Raw genomic sequence first — 20,787 nt, forward strand, 5'->3', positions numbered from 1 at the left:
CTATGCAGCAGCATTGCCATGCAGTGATGACATAACCTAAAATAACAACAACGAAAAAGGCTGACAAAACGTTCACTGTGATGGATTGCCTTCTGGAGGAAGTTTAAAGTTCTGCAGGTTTTGGCATTAAATCATACCCTTGGGTACCCAAGGGTTGTAAAAAATCCTTGCATTCTTTATTTTTTTTTCATTCTTCATTTTTTTAAAATTTAACTTAAAAAATGATAATATGCTTTGTAATATGGTTGGCGGTGTAAATGACCCTTAAAATGTAAAGAATTTCTGTAAGTAAGGTAAAAGTTTAAGATAAATCTCCCTGTAACCTATTATTTTGAAAGTCCAATTTCCGGTTGATTTGGCGGGACCTTTATTTTGAACCCGCCTAGGCGGAAACGGTTTTTTTTTTTTTTTTTAACGGTTCAAACATTTGAGGAAAATGGAGTTGTAAACGCCGAAATGTTTGTGCTCAAATGTAAAACTGTTTATTACCGAATAAAGTGCCCCGTTGACGTGGGAGCATCGTAAGGTGTGGTTTAAATAAGTTTCTTTGGTTTTTGGTTGTGTCTTTCTAACTGACATTATGGTAAATTAGTGCAAATTGAAGTGGTTAGCTGTCGCAGCGTTCAAGCTAAAAATAGCTGCTGACGTACGTCAACAACGTAAACATCACTGATGCCGATATGCATGTTTCACTCGTGTAAATAGTAATGTGATTTACTTGTGTATATATTTATATGGTCTATGGTTATACTGTTCAGTTGTGTAAGAGCTGATTTTATTTATGGGCGTGTGCGCTGTCAGCTGTTATGGTGGTTTGGAAGGTGTGTTTTTGATATAAAGAAAGCGGTTTGTTTATTAAGATCCCCATTAGCTTCAGTGTTAAACAGCAGCTACTCTTCCTGTTGCTGTTTTCATTAACAATATTTCTTTTACTAGATTACATAAATATACATAACATAAAATTCTTACTGGCAGTTTGAACAAGCAACAACCAACACAAACTTAAAGGCTGTCTGATATATACAGTAGCTCTACATAAGGATTTATTGCTTCAATAGTTAAGAAAATACAGTACCTGGAAACTTCAAGAAAAACAAGATAGACCGCTTGAAATCAATTTCATATTTAACTATCAGAAGTACACATCATATATAGTGATCTACACTATTCCTTTTGTAAATAAATATAATCTGAACTTTATGTGAAAACACACTGTATTACTTTCAGAAATCAAAAAACTTGGTAGTGAATTTCATGCCACCATTGCTTGACAATGCTCCTGTCCTCTGTGTTAAACTAGATCTACAGCGAGGCAACAGAGAATGATGCTCTGATGACTGTTGAGCAGAGTATTGATATTATATTTCTAATAAAACTCACAAGAAAAGAATGTAACCTACTTTTCACACTTAACCAGACCAAGTGTTAAAGTAGGTTGCACTATTTGGTGATGGTGAAACAAAAAATAAAAACCTTATAAAACCATCAGTACGCTCTACCATTACCAAGTTTTTCTATTTCTGGGGTGGCTGTGGCTCAGAGGTAGAGCGGGTCATCTTCTTATTGGAAGGTCAGTGTTCAATCCCGGCTCCTCCAGGCAACATTTCAAAATGTCCTTGGGCAAGATACTGAACCCCTAATTGCTCCCGATGCTGCGTCATCGGAGTGTGCGTGTGTATGAATGGTTACTGAGTAACAGGTGGCACCGTGTACAGTAGCCTCAGCCACCAATGTGTGAATGTGTGTGTGTGAGTGATTGAATGTGTGATGTGGTGTGAAAGAGCTTTGAGTGATCAAAAGACGAGAAAAGCGCTATACAAGTACAGTCCATTTACGATTGTCTTGCCTGGGGTTTACCACTGGTGGTAATGTAATCTTATAAAAATAGTCAGATAAAGCACACAGTAACGTTTTTAATAGTTTGTATTCATGTATCATTCTCTTTCAGATTGCTGGCCAGCCGTCGTAAGAAGAACTACTGGGGTTTCTCTGTCAACTGCACAGGCAACGAGGCCGACCTGTCTGACTGTAAGCTGGGTGGAGAGATAAAGCTGAATGGAAACCTTACCTGTGAGAAGGGCATGCCTGTAGTGATCAGCTGTGTGCCTGGACGTGCCTTTGCTCCTAGCGTCAGCGCTGGCTACAGGAAGGCCTACAGGGTGGAGGTAGGTCAGCACAGCAACAACAAAAAGGTCCTGTGTTTGAAACTCAGCTCCATTCATGTCTGTGTAAAGTTTGCATGTATTTCAGTGTTAAAGTGGGTAGCAGGGATCTTCAGCTGTTAATGTTGTCATGTGCGACACCTCATTAAAGTTACTGGCTGTTAGAAGTAGGGAAAGTAAATGTGCAGGGATCTGTCTTGGTGGCATTTGTGAAAGGGAAGATATTCTGCGTACTAATTCCAACAGTGTATACTGAAATATTGATACAGGAGGGAAAACTAGGCTTAAACTGCAATACATGACAGAGACTGTTAAAAATACAGAATAGAATACATACAGAATACAAAAACAAATTGCTGTGTGACTGCAGGCAGCTTCTCATGTGGGGGAGGACAGTTAAGGTCAATGAGTGCACTGGATTTTGGTGATTTTGTTAGACTGAGCAGAATCAGATGTTTGGAAAAACTGACTGTTTCTAATAAGGAAGAAACAGTCATATATTCTGATCCCATCTGGAGGTCTGAGTTATCCATTGTGGGAGAACAACTTTAAACTAAACAATTATCAACAGACTCCCCGACACTTCAACAACTACGTTTCTGATTGCATATGGCTGATATTAGTTCTACACTGCAGATGTTTTTGACATTTTTTTGAATAAATTATTATTGCTTCATCTTCAATTAATTCATTAATTATTCCCAGAAGAAAACTGTGCATGTGGTTTTATAGTGAAAATTTGAGGGTACAATTCAAAATCTGCTTGCTCCCCAGATATATTGGTGCATTATTCTTGCACTATAAAAAAAAAAACATGAACATTTTTTATGTAAATAGCAAGCACATGATACACAGTACTATAATCAGTTCTTGATATGAATCCAGCCCTGGATTATAACATTTCCTGTTTATGAATCAAGTGGCTCTGAAGTCAAGCATCTGGAAACACTTGCATGGATGAGCGCTACACATCTGTCATGTATACAATCAAATTGGCAGTATTCTGTTTGGGTGTTTATTATTTTTATCAAGTTATTACCAAGGTAACACCTATTTTCTCTCAATCCCCCAAAACAAGGAACAATGATAATCTGATATAGACCAAATAAAACCAGGAGTGACAAGTATGTTTGAACATTCAGCCTGTTTTATTTACATCTCTGAGGTTATGAGCAATGTGTGCAGCATAGTAAGCCTGCTTGTGTATTGATCATGAGGAAATCATTATTCAGGACATGGCTGATTACATATATTGTACATATTATACAGAGGTTACTGAAGACACTAGCTAGTCACATGTTGCTGCATATTGTACTTTAAGAGTTTTAATTAAGAGCTGACTAACTGACGTAAATAAATCCAGTTAATTCAGCTAGATTTTAATAATTTGCAAGACTGTTCTCTGTGGCATTTTCACTCATTTTAGCTGTGGTGGACTGTTTCTACAGCAACCCTTGGTGCGTCTAAGAGGTGGAGCTATGATTGGCGAGGGGCGAGTGGAGGTTTTGAAGAATGGAATATGGGGAACAGTGTGTGACGACAACTGGAACATTAAAGCTGCCACTGTGGTGTGTCGAGAGCTGGGGTTTGGTAGCGCGAAAGAGGCCTTGACTGGCGCCCGACTGGGACAAGGTAGGGACACACTATATACTGTAAATAATGGTACACTAATAAAGAGAGTGAAAGAAAGAAAAAAAAAAGTAAAATGATTTTTTTTAAATCGACTTTTTAGAGGTGGAAGTATTGGAAAACAGAATTTATACTCAAATATTTTTTTTTTTTTAAATTTATCGACGTATCATTATATATTAACAGACAACCTTGAAATTCTATATATATGTAGAGAGTCTAAAGTTACTTTTTTACATGGGAAATAATATGGACTAGACCGATAAACTGGCTGGGCCAATTTACTGCAGTACAGAATGCCAGAGATATATTTGAGACAATTCAGAAAAGTAGTTCCTCTATTTAACAGGTTGTTTAATTGACTGGTGGAAAAAGTTTTTTACATTTTTTACATTTGAAAATAAATTATTTAAATTTTACCATATAGCGCTGTACATACCCAAAAAATAAGACGAGCTATGTCACACCTGATACCATGTGGCCTATCTACTGCCCTGCCACCATCCCCAAAAAATAAATAAATAGATTTAAAGAAATGAGAAGACAAAAATACAATGATGCTCATAACGGTGATAAAAGTAAAAAACAATTACAAATATATATAAATAAAATAAAGGTTGATGGATGATGTGAAAACAAAGGGCCGTTGAACTGTTAATCACAATTTAAACCACTGCATAGTTTACCTAGTACAAAAAAATACTATGTACACATATAGACATGCAGACAAATGCTCACACATAAATGTAGCCTTTCTCTATAAAGAGAATCTGAATATGAAAATGATAGCTGTCAAGGCATGAAACCTTTAAACTGTTGATCTTTACGAATCAAAACTTAGATTGTCAAACGATAGCCTAGCTTTCAGTGCTGAATAATGCCTAAATAAAACATTTAATCACATTGTGACCTTAAAATCGAAAGTCAAGTCGAAAAATCTATTTTGAGAAGCGTGATACCCCTCTGTTATAGGGTTTTTTTAAATCTAAAAAATAATAAAGATGATAGATTATTGGCAATTTTTTTGAACATGGCCTTAAAATATCTAGTATCAGTGGGGGTTTCAAAGAAATCATGTAATTATTCTGATGGCTGCTCACCGTCACAGTCATCACACAAACTGTAATACTTCCTCCACACATTCACGGATATTTTTGAGAAAGTTTTAACAAGCTTTCAGCTTTGATGACATTTCACATTGACAGCACTTATCCTAAGTCCAAACTCAACTTCGAGCAGAACTCCACCCCAGCTGTGAAAATGAAAGGTGCCTGCTGGAACCAGAGACCCCCACCTCCACCTTATCTTGGCCTCTGTATCAACACCTGTTTTTGTCTCACTTCAGTCAGCCCAGACCTGATGTCAGCAAAGAAATAAATTGGGGAATGTATGCAGCAGCACATTAATGCTTACACCTTGACCGAGAACCCTACTCTGTGAAATCTTACATACCACAGCCTTATAAGAATCATATGTGCGTTGGATCAGATGTCCTCTCCTCTGCCTTACTCTCATGACAAAACACAAGAGCGCACAAAATGTTCCAGCGGTGAAAAACAGCCTTTATGGGTTTCAGAGGAGGAATTCTTTGTTGGAGAGTACACAAGGTTATTTGAGGGACGGATTTCTCTATGAGCTGACCACTGCATCAAAAAAGGGCACCGCACATGTAGATCATAGACTTGAAATAGCTGATTGTGTTTGTTTTCTGAAGTTTAGTTTGAAGTGGACTAAACACGAATGTCAATAAAACTAAAATGGCAGGTCCCGGATTTGAATGGCACACTCGAGTTGTTACATAATATGCTACTTCTATATATGTCATATTTTTCACTCATGTTTTTGTGTCTTGCATTTGAAAAGAAAGATAAATATAGAATTTATTCAAAGTATTCTGATCATTTGTCAGACCTGGAAATTGACTATAATTACAGCAGCACTGTGTTCTTCGTGTTGCGACTTTATTCCGTCCGTCGCGACGTCTGGCTGCCGTCTCACAGCTCACACCAGAGACATTCCTGCTCAGTCACATGGGAAGAAAACCAGCATGGAGGCAGTACTCACATATGTTATTATGGAAACTCGGCTACACTGAGATGATGCAAAGAGAGAATTTTTATTTTTTTCTAAAGGCCTCAAGTGTCTCATTTTCAGTCAGCATATTTAAAGACTGCTGGTTTCCTTTGTGCCGTAATTCAAGGGAACAGGAAATATGACATCTGTCCTTGGACGCACTTGTTGTTTTAAGAAAACACACAAGCAGACGAGGCTACTGCTGTTTTACCCAGGAATAGTGGGAATTACAGACTCGTTTTTCCCAACATCATTGTGTAACCCAAAGATCAGATGTATTCTTCACAGTAATGGAATTAGATGACTAAAATAAATTTCAGTAATACATACACTCCAGCCGTTTGCCAAATTCGTGGTGACAGTAAGTCAAAGTGAGTCATGAGTTCAACAGAATTACTATTACACATTTTATGTGTGGAATGTATTTGTCTTCCCGTAGGGATCGGGCCAGTCCACATGAATGAGGTGGAGTGCTCTGGGTTTGAAAAGTCACTGACTGAGTGCTACTTCAACCAGGACTCCGTGGGCTGTAGCCATGAAGAAGACGCAGCAGTCAGGTGTAATGTTCCCGCCATGGGCTTCAACAAAAGAGTGAGTGCCACACTCTGTCACTCTGTCTCTATAATATAGAAAATGAAGATTTGAATAGAACTGGAGGACACACCTGTCTGTCTCTATCCTTAGCTTCGGTTAAATGGCGGGCGTAATCCCTATGAGGGTCGTGTGGAGGTCCTGGCAGAGAGGAACGGCTCTATGGTGTGGGGCACAGTGTGCAGCGACAGCTGGGGGACCATGGAGGCCATGGTGGTGTGCAGACAGCTGGGTTTGGGCTTTGCCAGCCACTCTTTCCAGGTAAGGTGTAAATGTTGCTCCACACATCCACTTCCAACAAATCATTTTGAAGACGAGCTTATCTTCAGTGCACAGGCTTTCAGCCTAAAGGAGATGGTTTAGGGTTTAGTTGGGGCCCTGGCATAGCACACAAACTGGATAATTTATGCTATCATTCACAGATAATTCACTCACACTTGTAGTAGTGTACATGTTGCAAAAAAACACATTAGCTAATTAATTTTTTCAAATCAAGGCTGGAAGGCAAATGGTGTCTTCATTTAATTGTGAGTTGAGATAGCAGGGGAGGCATGGGCCAGTTATGACAGGCTCTATATTTACAAGATTAAACTATAAATATAAAGGAACAGGACAGGTACCAAGCTAAATACTGTAGTTTTGAAAGGTCTACCTAAAAACTCAATATCAGTCTAAGTGGACGCTATGTCTAACGTATTTTCACTGCTTTACCTCGCTGTCACACAGCCTTTTCCTTTGGCACGACATTTCTCATCTGCCACTGGTCAGCTGTTTGAGTCTGAAATTGCTGTTAGCTGTTGTTACGCAATCCAACTAAAACAAAACTTCACCTTGAAAACACTCAATACAGCGTCCACTTAGACGGATATCGTGTTTTTTAGGTAGGCTATTTTAAAGTGACCCCTCTAAAAAGCATGAGTATGCTGAGCTGTTGGGTGCGCGCCCTGTCTGTTTCTGCAAACTGGGAGCGCGCCAGCGCCAACCGCCAGCTACTGTACGTGAAACACTGACTATACATAAGTATATTATACAGCCTCACTGCAAAAATCCCGAACTATCTCTTTACATGCTCTGCCTGTCACCAGTCGTTCTTCAGATTTTTGTACACTGTTTTGTTTTTTACCTAGAGTGATAGTTTATATTTCCCATGTACTTCATGTACATCAACGATATGTTATCTGAAAGTAAAAATACATTGACCTGTGTTAAATTGGTAAAGAAAGAAATATTCATATACATAGATATACTGGAAGCTGTCTTTCTCAAACTGCTGAGAGAGGTCTGTCTGCACCTCAGGACAGGCCTCTGCTTTTCAGCTTTATTTTTCCTCCCATTATGGATCTATAATTACTAAGTTATGCTAATTAATAGCTTACATAAAATACAGACATTATTAAATTTCATGCAATTAATGGATTTGAGATAATATGAAAGTCACAGCCGTGTGTAATATGGACCTGAAACCACCCTGCCAGCACTACCCATGTTAATGTTGGTCTTTGTAGTGGTTGCCATTAACTCTGTCTTGAGCTTTAATGATCCCTGAGAGCAAAATAAGGTTGTAACTGTCTTAAAAACTTCAAAAACACACAGTCAGAGCAGAGAGCAGGTCAGAGGTGGTAAACTTGTGGCACAGATGAGCTTTACACTCCTCAGCGGGAGTGAAGGGGAAAGCCTTCATTTGCTTTTTGAAGTTTAGTGAAGCTTTCCACCGCTAAAGCCTGTGGCATGACATGGCTGCGTCATACTTCTGTCCTGCTTACGTTTACCTCTTCCCTTTTAAAGGAGACCCTCAGTGCTCCCTTTATGTCATGAGGTGAGAGGCTGGTAAAGTTACCCCCCCCCCCCTTGTGTTCTTTATATATTTCTATTTTTAAACCACTCTTGCATTTGTGGCTGAAGGTGATAAAGGTGTGGAAAGTATGTGTGAATCAGTGGGGTGGTGGTTGATAACAGCAGGAGGTTTTACGAGTGGAACTTGGACTGAATGTGTTGTAGGCTGTCTGTTTTGCTAAAGTAAAGTATTTGGGACAATTTTGTGCAATTCACTTCTAATGAAACAACACGTGAACATGTCATCATGTGTTTGCGGGCACTCGCCCTTTAGTTAGGCAAAATGCAACATTGTGGTTTTCCAGTGTAAAATAAAGGCTCTACATGTGAGTACAAGTAGCTATTCCCCTTTTTAAGAATCACACTACAGTGCCAAGTCGAATAATCACGTCAGGGTACCATAATAACATGTCCTTTTATCACCACACACAATAAGTTGCCATCACACTAGAGTTCTCATGTTTACAGCAAGTTTAGGAGTAACAAACGCTCTGTTATTGTATCAGAGACAGAGCAGCCTCTTCAGAGACCCTTCCCTGTCTGAAATACTCATGCAGGCAAACCTCACCACCAGATGGAACAAATGACACCAACTTTAAACTATACTGCTGTATATCTGCCCCTCTCCTCAGCCCACAAGCAGGAACTCCCACATCCATATCCCTCAGCTCAATTTCTTTCTCATGAATCTTCCACTTTCTTGGAAGATGGTGGAAAATGTGAGCACAGGTCATTTCCCTGTGGTCTGCTGAATGCTGTAATAAGGCTGAGTCAGGACAGTGAGGACAGCAGAGCAACCCTTTGCTGTGTGTGATGTGTGATACTGTCTCTGATTTCTGTGGGACAATTGGGGTAACATATCCTAAATTATTACAGGAGGAAAATTAAAGTAATGTTTCTACTTAAAACATTACCACTCACATTTCCAAAACACTTTAAGCAACATGATCTTGATCTGTTAAAATCCAGCTGACTCTGGCATAAATTAACCTGCGTGAGAGGGCTGTAGAATTGAGACTTGAAGTTGAGTGAATTTAAAGGTTTGAAACTTAAGAAAGTACACTTCATTCTTCTGGCAGAGAGTCAGACAATACGATTAATACCAGTCAAGTCTCTTTATGGTAAATACAGAACAAAACAGCTCTCCTGGTTTTGTCCTGAGGTAAAAAATCTGTCCACAAACACAAGTTTGCTTATTAAAATACCAAATTTCTGTATGATGTACTAAAACTGAAGACAAACCTCGCTGCAGTGTGTGCTCTCGTGTAGTACTATAATACATTACAGAGATTATCTTGTGGACAGAGCCGGGCTCGCTGTTTCTTCCTGTCTCCAGTCTTTGTGCTAAGCTATGCTAACATGCTGCTGGCTTTAGCTATAAATGTGGTATCAATCTTCTCATTGAAGTCTCTGAAGGACAGTAACTGCATTCGCCAAACATAAAGTCACAAAAATGAGGTATTGAGACTGTAACTGGACTCACCTTAGACTTCTCCGCCTAAAGGTTTGATTAATTTCCACATCTGAAAGCAAAAATGACTAAATAGAGATGCACGATAATGATTATTTCAACCGATATCGATAACCGATCATTTCCAGCTTCTCATGGCCGATAAGATACTGATTACCGCTAATGTATTTTAGTTTGTTTTTCATTACCTGAAGGTATGAAAGGCTGAGATGTAGTGAGTGCAGATGAATTTAACATTATAGCTCTGACCTAACCACATTAAACTGACATCACTACAGTAACACAACAAAAGCAAGAACAGTTCTGACTCTTAAAATGGACAGTTTGTTTTCAAATGAAATGCTTTGACAGTCTTTCAAATCAGAATAACTGTACATTGTATCACTCAATAAAAATATAAAAGCTTTTCTATAACCAAAAGCCTACAGCTGCTTAGATAAAACATTGATGAATGCAGATAGATAGCAGGCTGTTGCTGCATAATGCAGTGTGTGTAGTACTGGTGGAGCGAAACCATGGGCAAAACAGGCTAGATCAAAGCAATTTATGCTTATTATTATCGGTTCTGTTTATCGGCTAAAAATGTAATTACTGTAATCATCGGTATGACGACATAAGTCCTATCATGGGGCAGATAATTATCCATCCCAATAATTATTGTGCATCCCTACTTATATGACCCGGGAAAATCCCAGAACAATAAAGACAGAAAGACGGTGACAGACGGGCTTTGTCTTGACCACACACCCTGACTATTTAATTATTAGGCCTAGCCTTTAGAGACTTTGACTAAAAAATAGTAGCCCCCAACAACAAATTTACAGGATGTTTTCTGTTATTTCAGCAACACTTCACCTTGCCGTACCTTAAAGATACAAGTCTTAATGGGCTCCGGTTGAGTAAAGTTGTTTTCTTTGCTTCTCTTTCATCAGGAAACATGGTACTGGCAAGGAGATGCCTCAGCTGATGCAATTGTGATGAGTGGAGTGAGATGTTCAGGAGCTGAGCTGACTCTGGATCAGTGTCTACATCACGGGAAACACATTGACTGTCCCAAAGGAGGAGGACGCTTCGCTGCGGGGGTCTCCTGTACTCAGTGTAAGACAGTATCTTAATTTAAACATTTTATCAAAGACTTGCTTGATGCTCTCAGCTACCAGGGAAAGTTCGTGCGTCACTGAGGCTGTGTCTAACCACCATGTCCCTTATTGCTTTCACCCTCACAGTGGCCCCAGACCTGGTTCTCAGCGCCCAGGCTGTGGAGCAGACCACCTACCTGGAGGACAGACCCATGTATGCACTACAGTGTGCCCATGAGGAGCGCTGTCTGTCCAGTAGTGCTGACACAGCAGACTCTAACTCCTACCGCCGCCTTCTCCGCTTCTCCTCGCAGATCCAGAACAATGGCCAGGCAGACTTTAGGCCACGCGCGGCACACCACTCATGGGTTTGGCACGAATGTCACAGGTGAGACCTCAGCGAGAACTACACTTTGTAGTTTTCTGCGGCTTTTATAATAGTGACTTGTGCAACCTGCTCTGCCACTCTCAAGCAATTATGTAGGAGTAAATGTTAACGCTAATGCTGGATGTGAAAGTGTCATGAATGAAATTAGATGGGATGAATCTTAAATAATTAATTTCTGTTTTACCCAGAAATCCCTGTATCCTGCTGGTGATTAGGCTTTTCCCCTCTTGCTGTAAATCTGTTAAGAGTGGGTCAAAGGTTGTTATTGTGGAGTTGCTAAATATAGGAGTATATATAGAATGCTTCAACATTATTTTTCTCCTTGTCCAATCCAGACATTACCACAGTATGGAGGTTTTCACCCACTATGACTTGCTGTCTCTAAATGGCACAAAAGTGGCAGAGGGACACAAAGCCAGCTTCTGTCTGGAAGACACTCACTGTGACGAGGGTAAATATTCCTTCTTCCCTTTTCATTTTAAATATATACTGTGGCTTTGTATAGAATTGTTTTACTAAACCAGCTTTTTTTTGAACGTGTTGCAGGCATCAAATTCAAAATGAGTGAATATTTGCAAAAAAACAATAAAGTTTATCAGTTTGAACATTAAATATCTTGTCTTTGTAGTGTATTCAATTGAATGAATGTTTAAAAGGATTCACAAATCATTGTATTCTGTTTTTATTTACGTTTTACACAACGTCCCAACTTCATTTGAAATGGGATTTGTAGTTTAACACAAATTCATTGTGTAAAACGTAAAAAACGATATTTAGGGGTGCAAACTTGTGAGTACACAGTCACGAGGTGAACTAGGTAAATGAGATCAGGCTGCTGAAAAAAGCCTATTTTACTACAAACTCTCTGACCATCAATCGCTGTTTTTTGATTGAACCTCACTGTCCACTGTTGTTGCAGTTGCGCCCATTTAACTCGCGGCTTGGCTCAATTATTAGTGGCACTGTTCAGTTACCACAGAGAGTTTCTCGCTCATAAATATATATTTTTATTTAAACTTTTTTTCAGTGGCATACTATACACTATGATTTTATCATACCTATAACTTTTTTTTTTTTTATCATACTATACTATGTCTGTCTTACTGTTTTAACATGCTATATTGTGGGATGTTTTTATGACATCTATTAACATACAGTGATATGGCTTTTTTTTTTTTTCACGCTATGACTTTTTTTTTTTACATAGGCACCCAACCACATGGCAGTGATTCTACTTTTTAAATAGTTTACTGTCACTTGATATCAACATACTATACAATAAATTATATATGCACTTTTGCACGACATGCTGTTCAATTAATTTTTCATACTATTTTGGACGACATTAAGGACTAACGCTCATACTATAGTATGAGTTTTTCCTGCCATTTTGGATTGCTATTTTGCTATTTTGTATGACCTTTTTTTTCCTGGTATTTTGGACAGCATACTATATTATTACTTTTTCATGCTATTTTAGCCAACATACTTTGTTATGAAGTTATATGAATATGAATATGACATGAAGTTTTTGTACCATTTTTGACAAGATGCTATACTATGACTTTTTTATGCTATTTTGGACGACATACTATTGTAGAACTTTTTTATGCTATTTTGGACGGCACTTTGTGCAATACTTTTTATTCTATTTTGGACTGCATACTATACTATGATTTCTTTTACGCTATTCTTCACTACGTACTATCTTGTGACTTTTAATGCTATTTTGGACGACATGCTATGACATGACTTTTCATGGTCTTTAGGATGATATAATATTGTATCAAATTTTTAGTTTGAATGACATATTATAATATGACTTTTTTCATGCTTTTTTGGACAACATAGTATACTTTGACTTATTTTTAATGTGCTGTACTTTGGCTGTTTTATATACATATTATTCTATGGCTTTTATAGATAAACTATTGTATGGCATTTTTTTTGCTGATATACTTGTCTGTGGTATATTTTTCAATACATTATACTTTGCCATTTGGTTCAATATACTAGGTATTTTTTTACAGTGTGTGCTATTTGTTAGTATCAACATAGTATATCGGGAGTTTTTTTATGGCATTCGAAACTGTTTTTTATTGACAGTAGACTGTGGCATTTCTTTTCTACACATACACTTCTTTCACCACTGATGAGTTTTTTCCCCCGAATATTATTAAAAACCTCCATAATATTGTTAAGAAGAATCTATTTTCAAGTTGGTGATATCTGTATGTTGTCAGTTTTGGATGGCTTTAAAGTAAAACTTTGCTTAATACTTACAGGTATCCAGAAGAAGTATGAATGTGCAAACTTCGGAGCACAAGGCATCACAGTTGGCTGCTGGGATACCTACAGGCATGACATTGACTGTCAGTGGATCGACATCACAGACGTAAAGCCAGGCGACTACATCTTCCAGGTAAAACATTTGGTTTGTCAGTCTAGCCATAGAATATATGACATCTGTTTCTGGAAACACTGTCTCATCTCCAGCCAGTGTGGTCTTATAGACCAAACAGATACTGAGACTTTCCATGTCTCTGCATCTGCTTATATTGAGAAATATATTCTCAATTCAGATGTTAAAAAACAAGCAGAGGTTGTATAAGGACACAGGGTCTTCTGATGGAAACTTCAGCTACTGCAGAAACTAAATTTCCAATCTCTGGATTTTAAAACAAACCCTGACATTATCACTAGAAAATCATCTTTCTAATCGGTTGCAGCAATAAAACTTGTCTATCACTACACCTCCAATATTCTGTACCTGGTAGCACTTAAAAAGTGACTTTATGTACAGCTGAAAGACAATGTTTATTTCGGACATTTCACACTGTTTTTTGTTCCCCCAGGTTGTGATAAACCCCAACTATGAGGTTGCAGAATCAGATTTCACCAACAACATTATGAAGTGCCGCTCCCGCTATGATGGGCATCGGATATGGATGTACAACTGTCATATAGGTGAGACTATTACCTTAACACGATCATTATCTCCTCTGCATTGGGATTAAAAAACGATGAAAAACAAGGGTTTATTGTAGATTATTTTTTTATTGAAAGCAACATTCACCCTAAAATTAATAGAGAACATTTTGCACAGTTTAGTCATAAGACTTTGAACTGAAATGATCAACAACCCCATACAAAAAATATGACTTCATATTCCTGACATTTCTGTCCCCTTAAACTGGTTTACAGTTTTACTCTTCACCTGATGTAGATGTAAACATCCTCATGTTAAAGGCTAGTCAGGTCTTTTGAAGATGCTAAACTTTACAATTACATTTCAAATTCAGCGTGCAGACAAAGCGTAGCTCCCCAGACCCCTTATGATGAAACACAAATGGTCCTAAGTTTCCCTCGCCCGGGCGCAGGTCACCGGGACCCCCCCCTCAGAGCCTGGCCTGGGGGGTGGAGCCCCATGGGTCAGGTGCGATGTGAGTTGGGCGGCAGCCGAAAGCAGGGACCTTGGGAATCCGACCCTCAGCTGCAGAAGCTAGCTCTAGGGACGTGAAATGTCACCTCTCTGGTGGGAAAGGCACCTGAGCTGGTGCGCGAGGTTGAGAAGTTCGACTAGATATAGTTGGCCTCACTTTGACACATAGCATGGGCTCTGGAAACAGTCTTCTTGAGAGGGGTTGGACTCTCTTCTACTCTGGAGTTGCCACTGGTGAGAGGCGCCGGGCAGGGGTGGCAATACTTATTGCCCCACCTGGCTCAGTGCCTGTATGTTGGAGTTTACCCTGGTGGACGAGAGGGTAGCCTTCCTCCGCCTTCGAGTGGGGGAAGGATCCTGACTGTTGTTTGTGCCTGTGGTCCAAACAGCAGCTTTTTGGAGTCCTTAGGGGGGTTCTGGAGAGTGCTCCTTCTGGGGATTCCCTAATTCTGCTGGGGGACTTCAACGCCCACATTGGCAGCAACAGTGAGACCTGGAGGGGTGTGATCGGTAAGAATGCCCCCCCCCCCCCCTGAACCCGAGTGGTGTTTTGTTATTGGACGTCTGTGCTCGCCACAGATTGTCCATAACGAACACCATGTTCAGGCATAAAGGTGTCCATATGTGCACTTGGCATCAAGACACCCTAGGCCACAGTTCAATGATCGACTTTGTAGTCGTGTCGGCAGACTTGCGGCTGCATGTCTCGGACACTCGGGTGAAGTGAGGGGAGGAGTTGTCAACCGATCACCACCCTTGTGGTGAGTTGGTGCCGATGGTGGGAGAGAGCTGGTCAGACCTGGCAGACCCAAACGCATTGTGAGGGTCTGCTGGGAACGTCTGGCAGAGTCTCCCGTCAGAAGGAGCTTCAACTCCCACCTCCGGGAGAGCTTCGAACATGTCCCGGGGAAGGCGGGGAACATTGAGTCCAAGTGGGCCTTGTTCCATGCCTTCTTTGTTGAGGCAGCTGATTGTTGCTGTGGCCGTAAGATGGCCGGCGCCTGTCGTGGCGGCAACACCCGAACCCATTGGTGGACACCAGCGTTGAGGGATGCCGTCAAGCTGAAGAAGGTGTACTATCAGGCCTTCTTGGCCTGTGGGACTCCTGAGGCAGCAGACAGGTACCAGCAGCTACGGCGGTCGCCGAGGCAAAAACCCGGGCGTGGGAGGAGTTTGGTGAGGCCATGGAGAATGACTTCCGGATGGCTTTGAAGAGGTTCTGGACCACCATCCGGCGTCTCAGGAGGGGGAAGCAGTGCTCTGTCAACACTGTGTATGGTGGGGATGGGGCGCTGCTGACCTTGACTCTGGACGTTGTGGATCAGCGGAAGGAATACTCGAAGACCTCCTTAATCCCACCGACACACCTTCTGGTGAGGAAGCAGGGCCTGGGGACTCGATTGAGGGCTCTCCCATCTCTGGGGCTGAGGTTGCCGAGGTGGTCAAAAATTCCCTCGGTGGCAGGGCCCCAGGGGTGGATACAATCCGCCCAGAGTTCCTTAAGGCCCTGGATGTTGTGGGGCTGTCATGGTTGACATGAATCTGCAGCATGGCGTGGACATGTGGGGCAGTGCCTCTGGACTGGCAGACCGGGGTGGTGGTCCCTCTTTTCAAGAAAGGGGACCGGAGGGTGTGTTCCAACTATAGGGGGATCACTCTCCTCAGCCTCCCTGGTAAGGTCTATTAAGGGGTACTGGAGAAGAGGGTCCACCGGATAGTCGAACCTTGAATCCAGGAGGAGCAATGGGGTTTCCGTCCTGGTCGTTGAACTGTGGACCAGCTCTGGGCCCTTGGCAGGATCCTTGAGGGTGCATGGGAGTTTGCCCAACCAGTCCATATGTGCTTTGTGGACTTGGAGAAGGCATTCGACTATGTCCCTCGGGGAGTCCTGTGGGGGGTTCTCGGGGAGTATGGGGTATCAGACCCCCTGATACGGGCCGTCCGTTCCCTGTACGACCGGTGCCGGGGCTTGGTCCGCATTGCCGGCAGTAAGTCGGACTCATTTCCAGTGAGGTGAGGTTGGACTCCGCCAGGGCTGCCCTTTGTCACCGATTCTGTTCATAACTTTTATGGACAGAATTTCGAGGCGCAGCCAGGGCGTTGAGCGGGTCCAGTTTGGTGACCTCAGTATTGGGTCGCTGCTTTTTGCAGATGATGTGGTCCTGTTGGCTTCATCAGGCCGTGACCTTCAGCTCTCGCTGGATCGGTTCGCAGCTGAGTGTGAAGCCGCCGGGATGAGAATCAGCACCTCCAAATCCGAAGCCATGGTTCTCAGCTGGAAAAGGGTTGAGTTCCCTCTCCAGATAGGGGAAGAGATCCTGCCCCAAGAGGAGGAGTTTAAGTACCTCGGGGTCTTAATCACGAGTGAGGAAAGGATGGAGCGGGACATCGACAGGCAGATCGGTGCAGCGTCTGCAGTGATGCGGACTCTACACCGATCTGTCGTGGTAAAGAGGGAGCTGAGCCGAAAGGTAAAGCTCTTGATTAACCGGTCGATCTTCGTTCCTACCCTCACCTATGGTCACAAGCTTTGGGTAGTGACCGAAAGAACAAGATCGCAGGTACAAGCGGCTGAAATGAGCTTCCTACGGAGGGTGGCTGTGCTCTCCCTTAGAAATGGGGTGAGAAGCTCAGTCATCTGGGAGGAGCTTGGAGTAGAGCCGCTGCTCCTCTGTGTTGAGAAGAGCCAGAAGAGGTGGCTCGGGCATCTAATTAGGATGCCTCCCAGACGCCTCCCAGGTGAGGTGTTCAGGGCAGAGAGAGACGATGTCTCCCAGCTGGCCTGGGAATGCCTCAGTATCCCCCAGGAAGAGCTGGACAAAGTGGCTGGGGAGAGAGAAGTCTGGGCTTCCCTGCTTAGGGTGCTGCCACCGCGACCCGACCTCGGATAAGCGGTAGAAAATGGATGGATGGATGGATGGATTCAGCGTGCTGATGTAAAGCCATCTATATGCAAAATGTATATGCCTTTTAGCTGCACTGTATGTTTATTTAAAACTTTACATCACTGAAACTTTTAAACAGTGGTTGTCATAGTTTCATGGATTTGTGCAGTACTAAATGCTACGATCAAGTCTCCTTTCCCTGAAATGACTCAAGAGATAAAGTAAAATTCTACAAGTATCCATCATTGTATTGCAGAGAGACAAACCACTGAACAAGTCCTGTCACTCCCACATCAGGCACAAAAGATAATTTCAAAGAACATCCCATTTCTATATGACAAAAAATAAATTACTCAGCATTTTTTATACTATATACAAAGTTGTGTAATTCTCTCTTAGTGGCATTTTTGGACATGCCCTTTACAGAGGTAAGATCAGGACAAAATCGCAGCACAGTAACACATACAAACATTCCAAGTTTCCAAAGTTCATCAAAAACGTCTGAAATCTTTCTGTTATGTGCAGTAAGAAAGAACTTTAACACAACAGGTAACAATCCTAAAGGGTAGTTTGGTTATTTAAAGGAAAACATAAATATTAAAAAAAAAAAAAAAAAAAAAAAGCCCAACTGCACATTTTGCATCAACAAAGTTTTAAAATGAACTAAAACATTAGAAAATATATTTCTGATTCCAGCATAACATTGTTACGTTTTTCTGACATTTGAAATGCTGGCTAAATTTGATTCTGTTAATGGAGCTACATTACATTTGTCAGTTAGATGTATGCGCTCCATATAAAATCTTGCTGTAACTACAGCGCACAATGTAAAAGATCTCAGGAGGACACTTGAGCAGGGTGGATGTTGCAAATGTGTGGCAGTCTCCTTCTTCACAATGCAAACGTGCTGTACCAATCAGTGAGTTAGGCAAACGGTGCTGGACGGCAGTCATTGGTTATGATCAGCTAGCTTTTTGTGGCAACTGGAGTCTGTAGTGGGTCAGTGAATGGAGGCTGACCTCTGCTGGCCCTTTCTGTAGAAAATAGAAAGCCTGTTCATTGATATTTTTAAAAAAGGTATCATACCACAACATGCTACAAAACAATTTCCAAAAGTTAGTGGACTTTTTTGGACAAAAGTTTGTTAGGTTTTGAAAACACACCACTGTCAATTAATTGCAAGAATACCATTTTTTCTCATTGTGAATAAGGCTTGTTTGGATGTTTCAGTGGTTTAGAAAGTTTAGATTAGTTTGACCAGGAGCTTCAGCATTTGTAATAAATTACATAATATTGCTCTTATCATTGTCTTTCCTTGTCTGACTTCACAGGTGGCTCAAGGAGTTCAGAAATGGAGGAAACATTTCCTGGATTGTTGACTAACCAGCTTTCACACAGGTAGACCAAAGATGGACATTAAAGACGGACGGACAATAGGAAAGAGTATATTGGTGTTTGACAACCACTAGAGGGGGCTGTACGGTTTTGCTTCCCTGGAGCTCTGCTGAACTGTGGTTGGGCTCAGGGCTTAACAGATACAATGGACAATGATTCAATGGGAAACTCAACTGCTTGCGTTCTAACTCTGTTATCCACATTCAGCTGTTCAAAAGTGTCCTTATCTGATATGCCTCATTTCCACTGTGTGTTCTGACTCAACTCACTTTGGTGCCTGGTCCTTTTCTCCATTTTGTTTTTAACTGCATAGTACCCCTCAGTGAAGGCGGGATTCTCAGCTGTGCTGTAACATCATCTTTAACTCAGTTAATCCTTTCATCAACAACCGTCTTCACATTTGTGGACTGCCATTTTATCAAATTTGATTTAATTTTAAAAAAACTATGGTCGCTATAAACAGTAGCTTTGCTATTTAAAAATGGAAGTCTTGTGAAAGGACGTCCTGTGTTGTGTTAGTGAGGATTCTCTCTGACAAATCAGTGGCCTACAGTGTTTTACCGTCTAGTATTGGCTCAGCTTGCTCAGCGCCTCGAATGAGTTGAAACCCATACCATGCAGTGAAAATGCAGCATTGGTGCCTTTAATGTCAGTGAAATGTAGGTTTTGACCTGGTGCTTATTCAGCCAAATAACTTAAATTAACTGTGCCAACAGGTGTTTTATAAGCCAAAGTTTCAAGAGTTTGGGAAAACCCTCACACCAAAAACAGCTTATGGTGAGTTTGCTGGATGAAAAATTAATCTCAAACTCATATCTACATACGAATGCAGAATTTGTAGACAACGGCACAAGATTCAGGTTTTGGATGCGTTCTGGTCAATACTACATCTGTAGTCAGAGCAGTATTGACCAATCATGTTTGAGCAGGCTTTGGTTTCCTGCAGGTAAACAGTCCATGTGGAGAACAAAAGAGGTGGAACGCATTGGCCCAAATGCAGTCTCAGAACCCACCGGCTACAGTCTGACAATGATTTAACTTTTTTTAGCTTTACTAAAGTGGCTGCTTGTGAAACAATCGAGTCTTAGATGTCATAGCTCAACTTCGGCTCCATTGCTCCATCTCTACATCTCTAGATAGTAACTGGACTGTAAACATTGACCAGCACACAGCAGAGGGTGTCTTGCTCTAGATATCACCTTTCCGGATATCTGCTAGCGACACTGGAGCCCCAGAAATGATTGGGGTTATTTCCCCCAGAGGTTTTAATAGTTGTCAGACTGATAGCTGATGAGTTCCAAGATTGGATGAAAATAGTCTTTTGCTAAACCTGGTGCTACAACTGAATCTCGCACTGTATGTTTATCTCCACTTTAATTTAATTGGGGCTGTTTTATTCACATCTGTTTCCACAATATTGGACAGTTAACAGTTCAGTGGACTTTTCCTAGAAAGCAATATGGCATAATCTATGGAAAATTATTCCAATTTTTATGAAGATGACAACTTGTAACCAAGACTGTAACGTAGGCTACCTAAAGTTTTATTTTTACATTTTCTGTTTGGGCCCCTCCAGTGCTGAGTGCAGTAAATACATCTGCTACAGCAGTTGATTAGATTTGTTCACTGCTGAGTTTCTGACAATCTGTAAGGATTTCCAGTCAAGAATCTACCATGTACTTGAGCTTGCTTTTAAAAATGTTTTATTTATTAATTTTTTGTCTTGGTTGTTAGAGCAGGCACATTTTCATCTTCACAATCTGTGCATTCCGTCAGCTTCTGTCTCAATGTCTGAGATCTCTTACATCACGACCATCAGGGACTATTATTACATTGTGG

General features: G+C 41.0%; 1 protein-coding gene across 1 annotated transcript in view; it reads left to right on the forward strand.

Annotated features, from left to right (window-relative positions):
• Positions 1–19,369, forward strand: part of LOC121954272 (lysyl oxidase homolog 2A-like) — a 38,982-nt gene extending 19,613 nt beyond the window's left edge. The window contains exons 5-14 of the mRNA XM_042501650.1: positions 1,949–2,165; positions 3,611–3,794; positions 6,304–6,455; positions 6,549–6,716; positions 10,692–10,857; positions 10,986–11,226; positions 11,562–11,677; positions 13,512–13,648; positions 14,082–14,193; positions 18,885–19,369. Of these exons, the coding sequence (XP_042357584.1) occupies positions 1,949–2,165; positions 3,611–3,794; positions 6,304–6,455; positions 6,549–6,716; positions 10,692–10,857; positions 10,986–11,226; positions 11,562–11,677; positions 13,512–13,648; positions 14,082–14,193; positions 18,885–18,955 (1,564 nt within the window). The 3' untranslated portion in view covers positions 18,956–19,369. The remainder of the gene's footprint in view (positions 1–1,948; positions 2,166–3,610; positions 3,795–6,303; positions 6,456–6,548; positions 6,717–10,691; positions 10,858–10,985; positions 11,227–11,561; positions 11,678–13,511; positions 13,649–14,081; positions 14,194–18,884) is intronic.
• Positions 19,370–20,787: the final 1,418 nt, after the last annotated feature.

Source organism: Plectropomus leopardus, chromosome 2 (genome assembly GCF_008729295.1).
Source record: "Plectropomus leopardus isolate mb chromosome 2, YSFRI_Pleo_2.0, whole genome shotgun sequence".
In the NCBI taxonomy this organism is placed as follows: Eukaryota; Metazoa; Chordata; class Actinopteri; order Perciformes; family Serranidae; genus Plectropomus; species Plectropomus leopardus.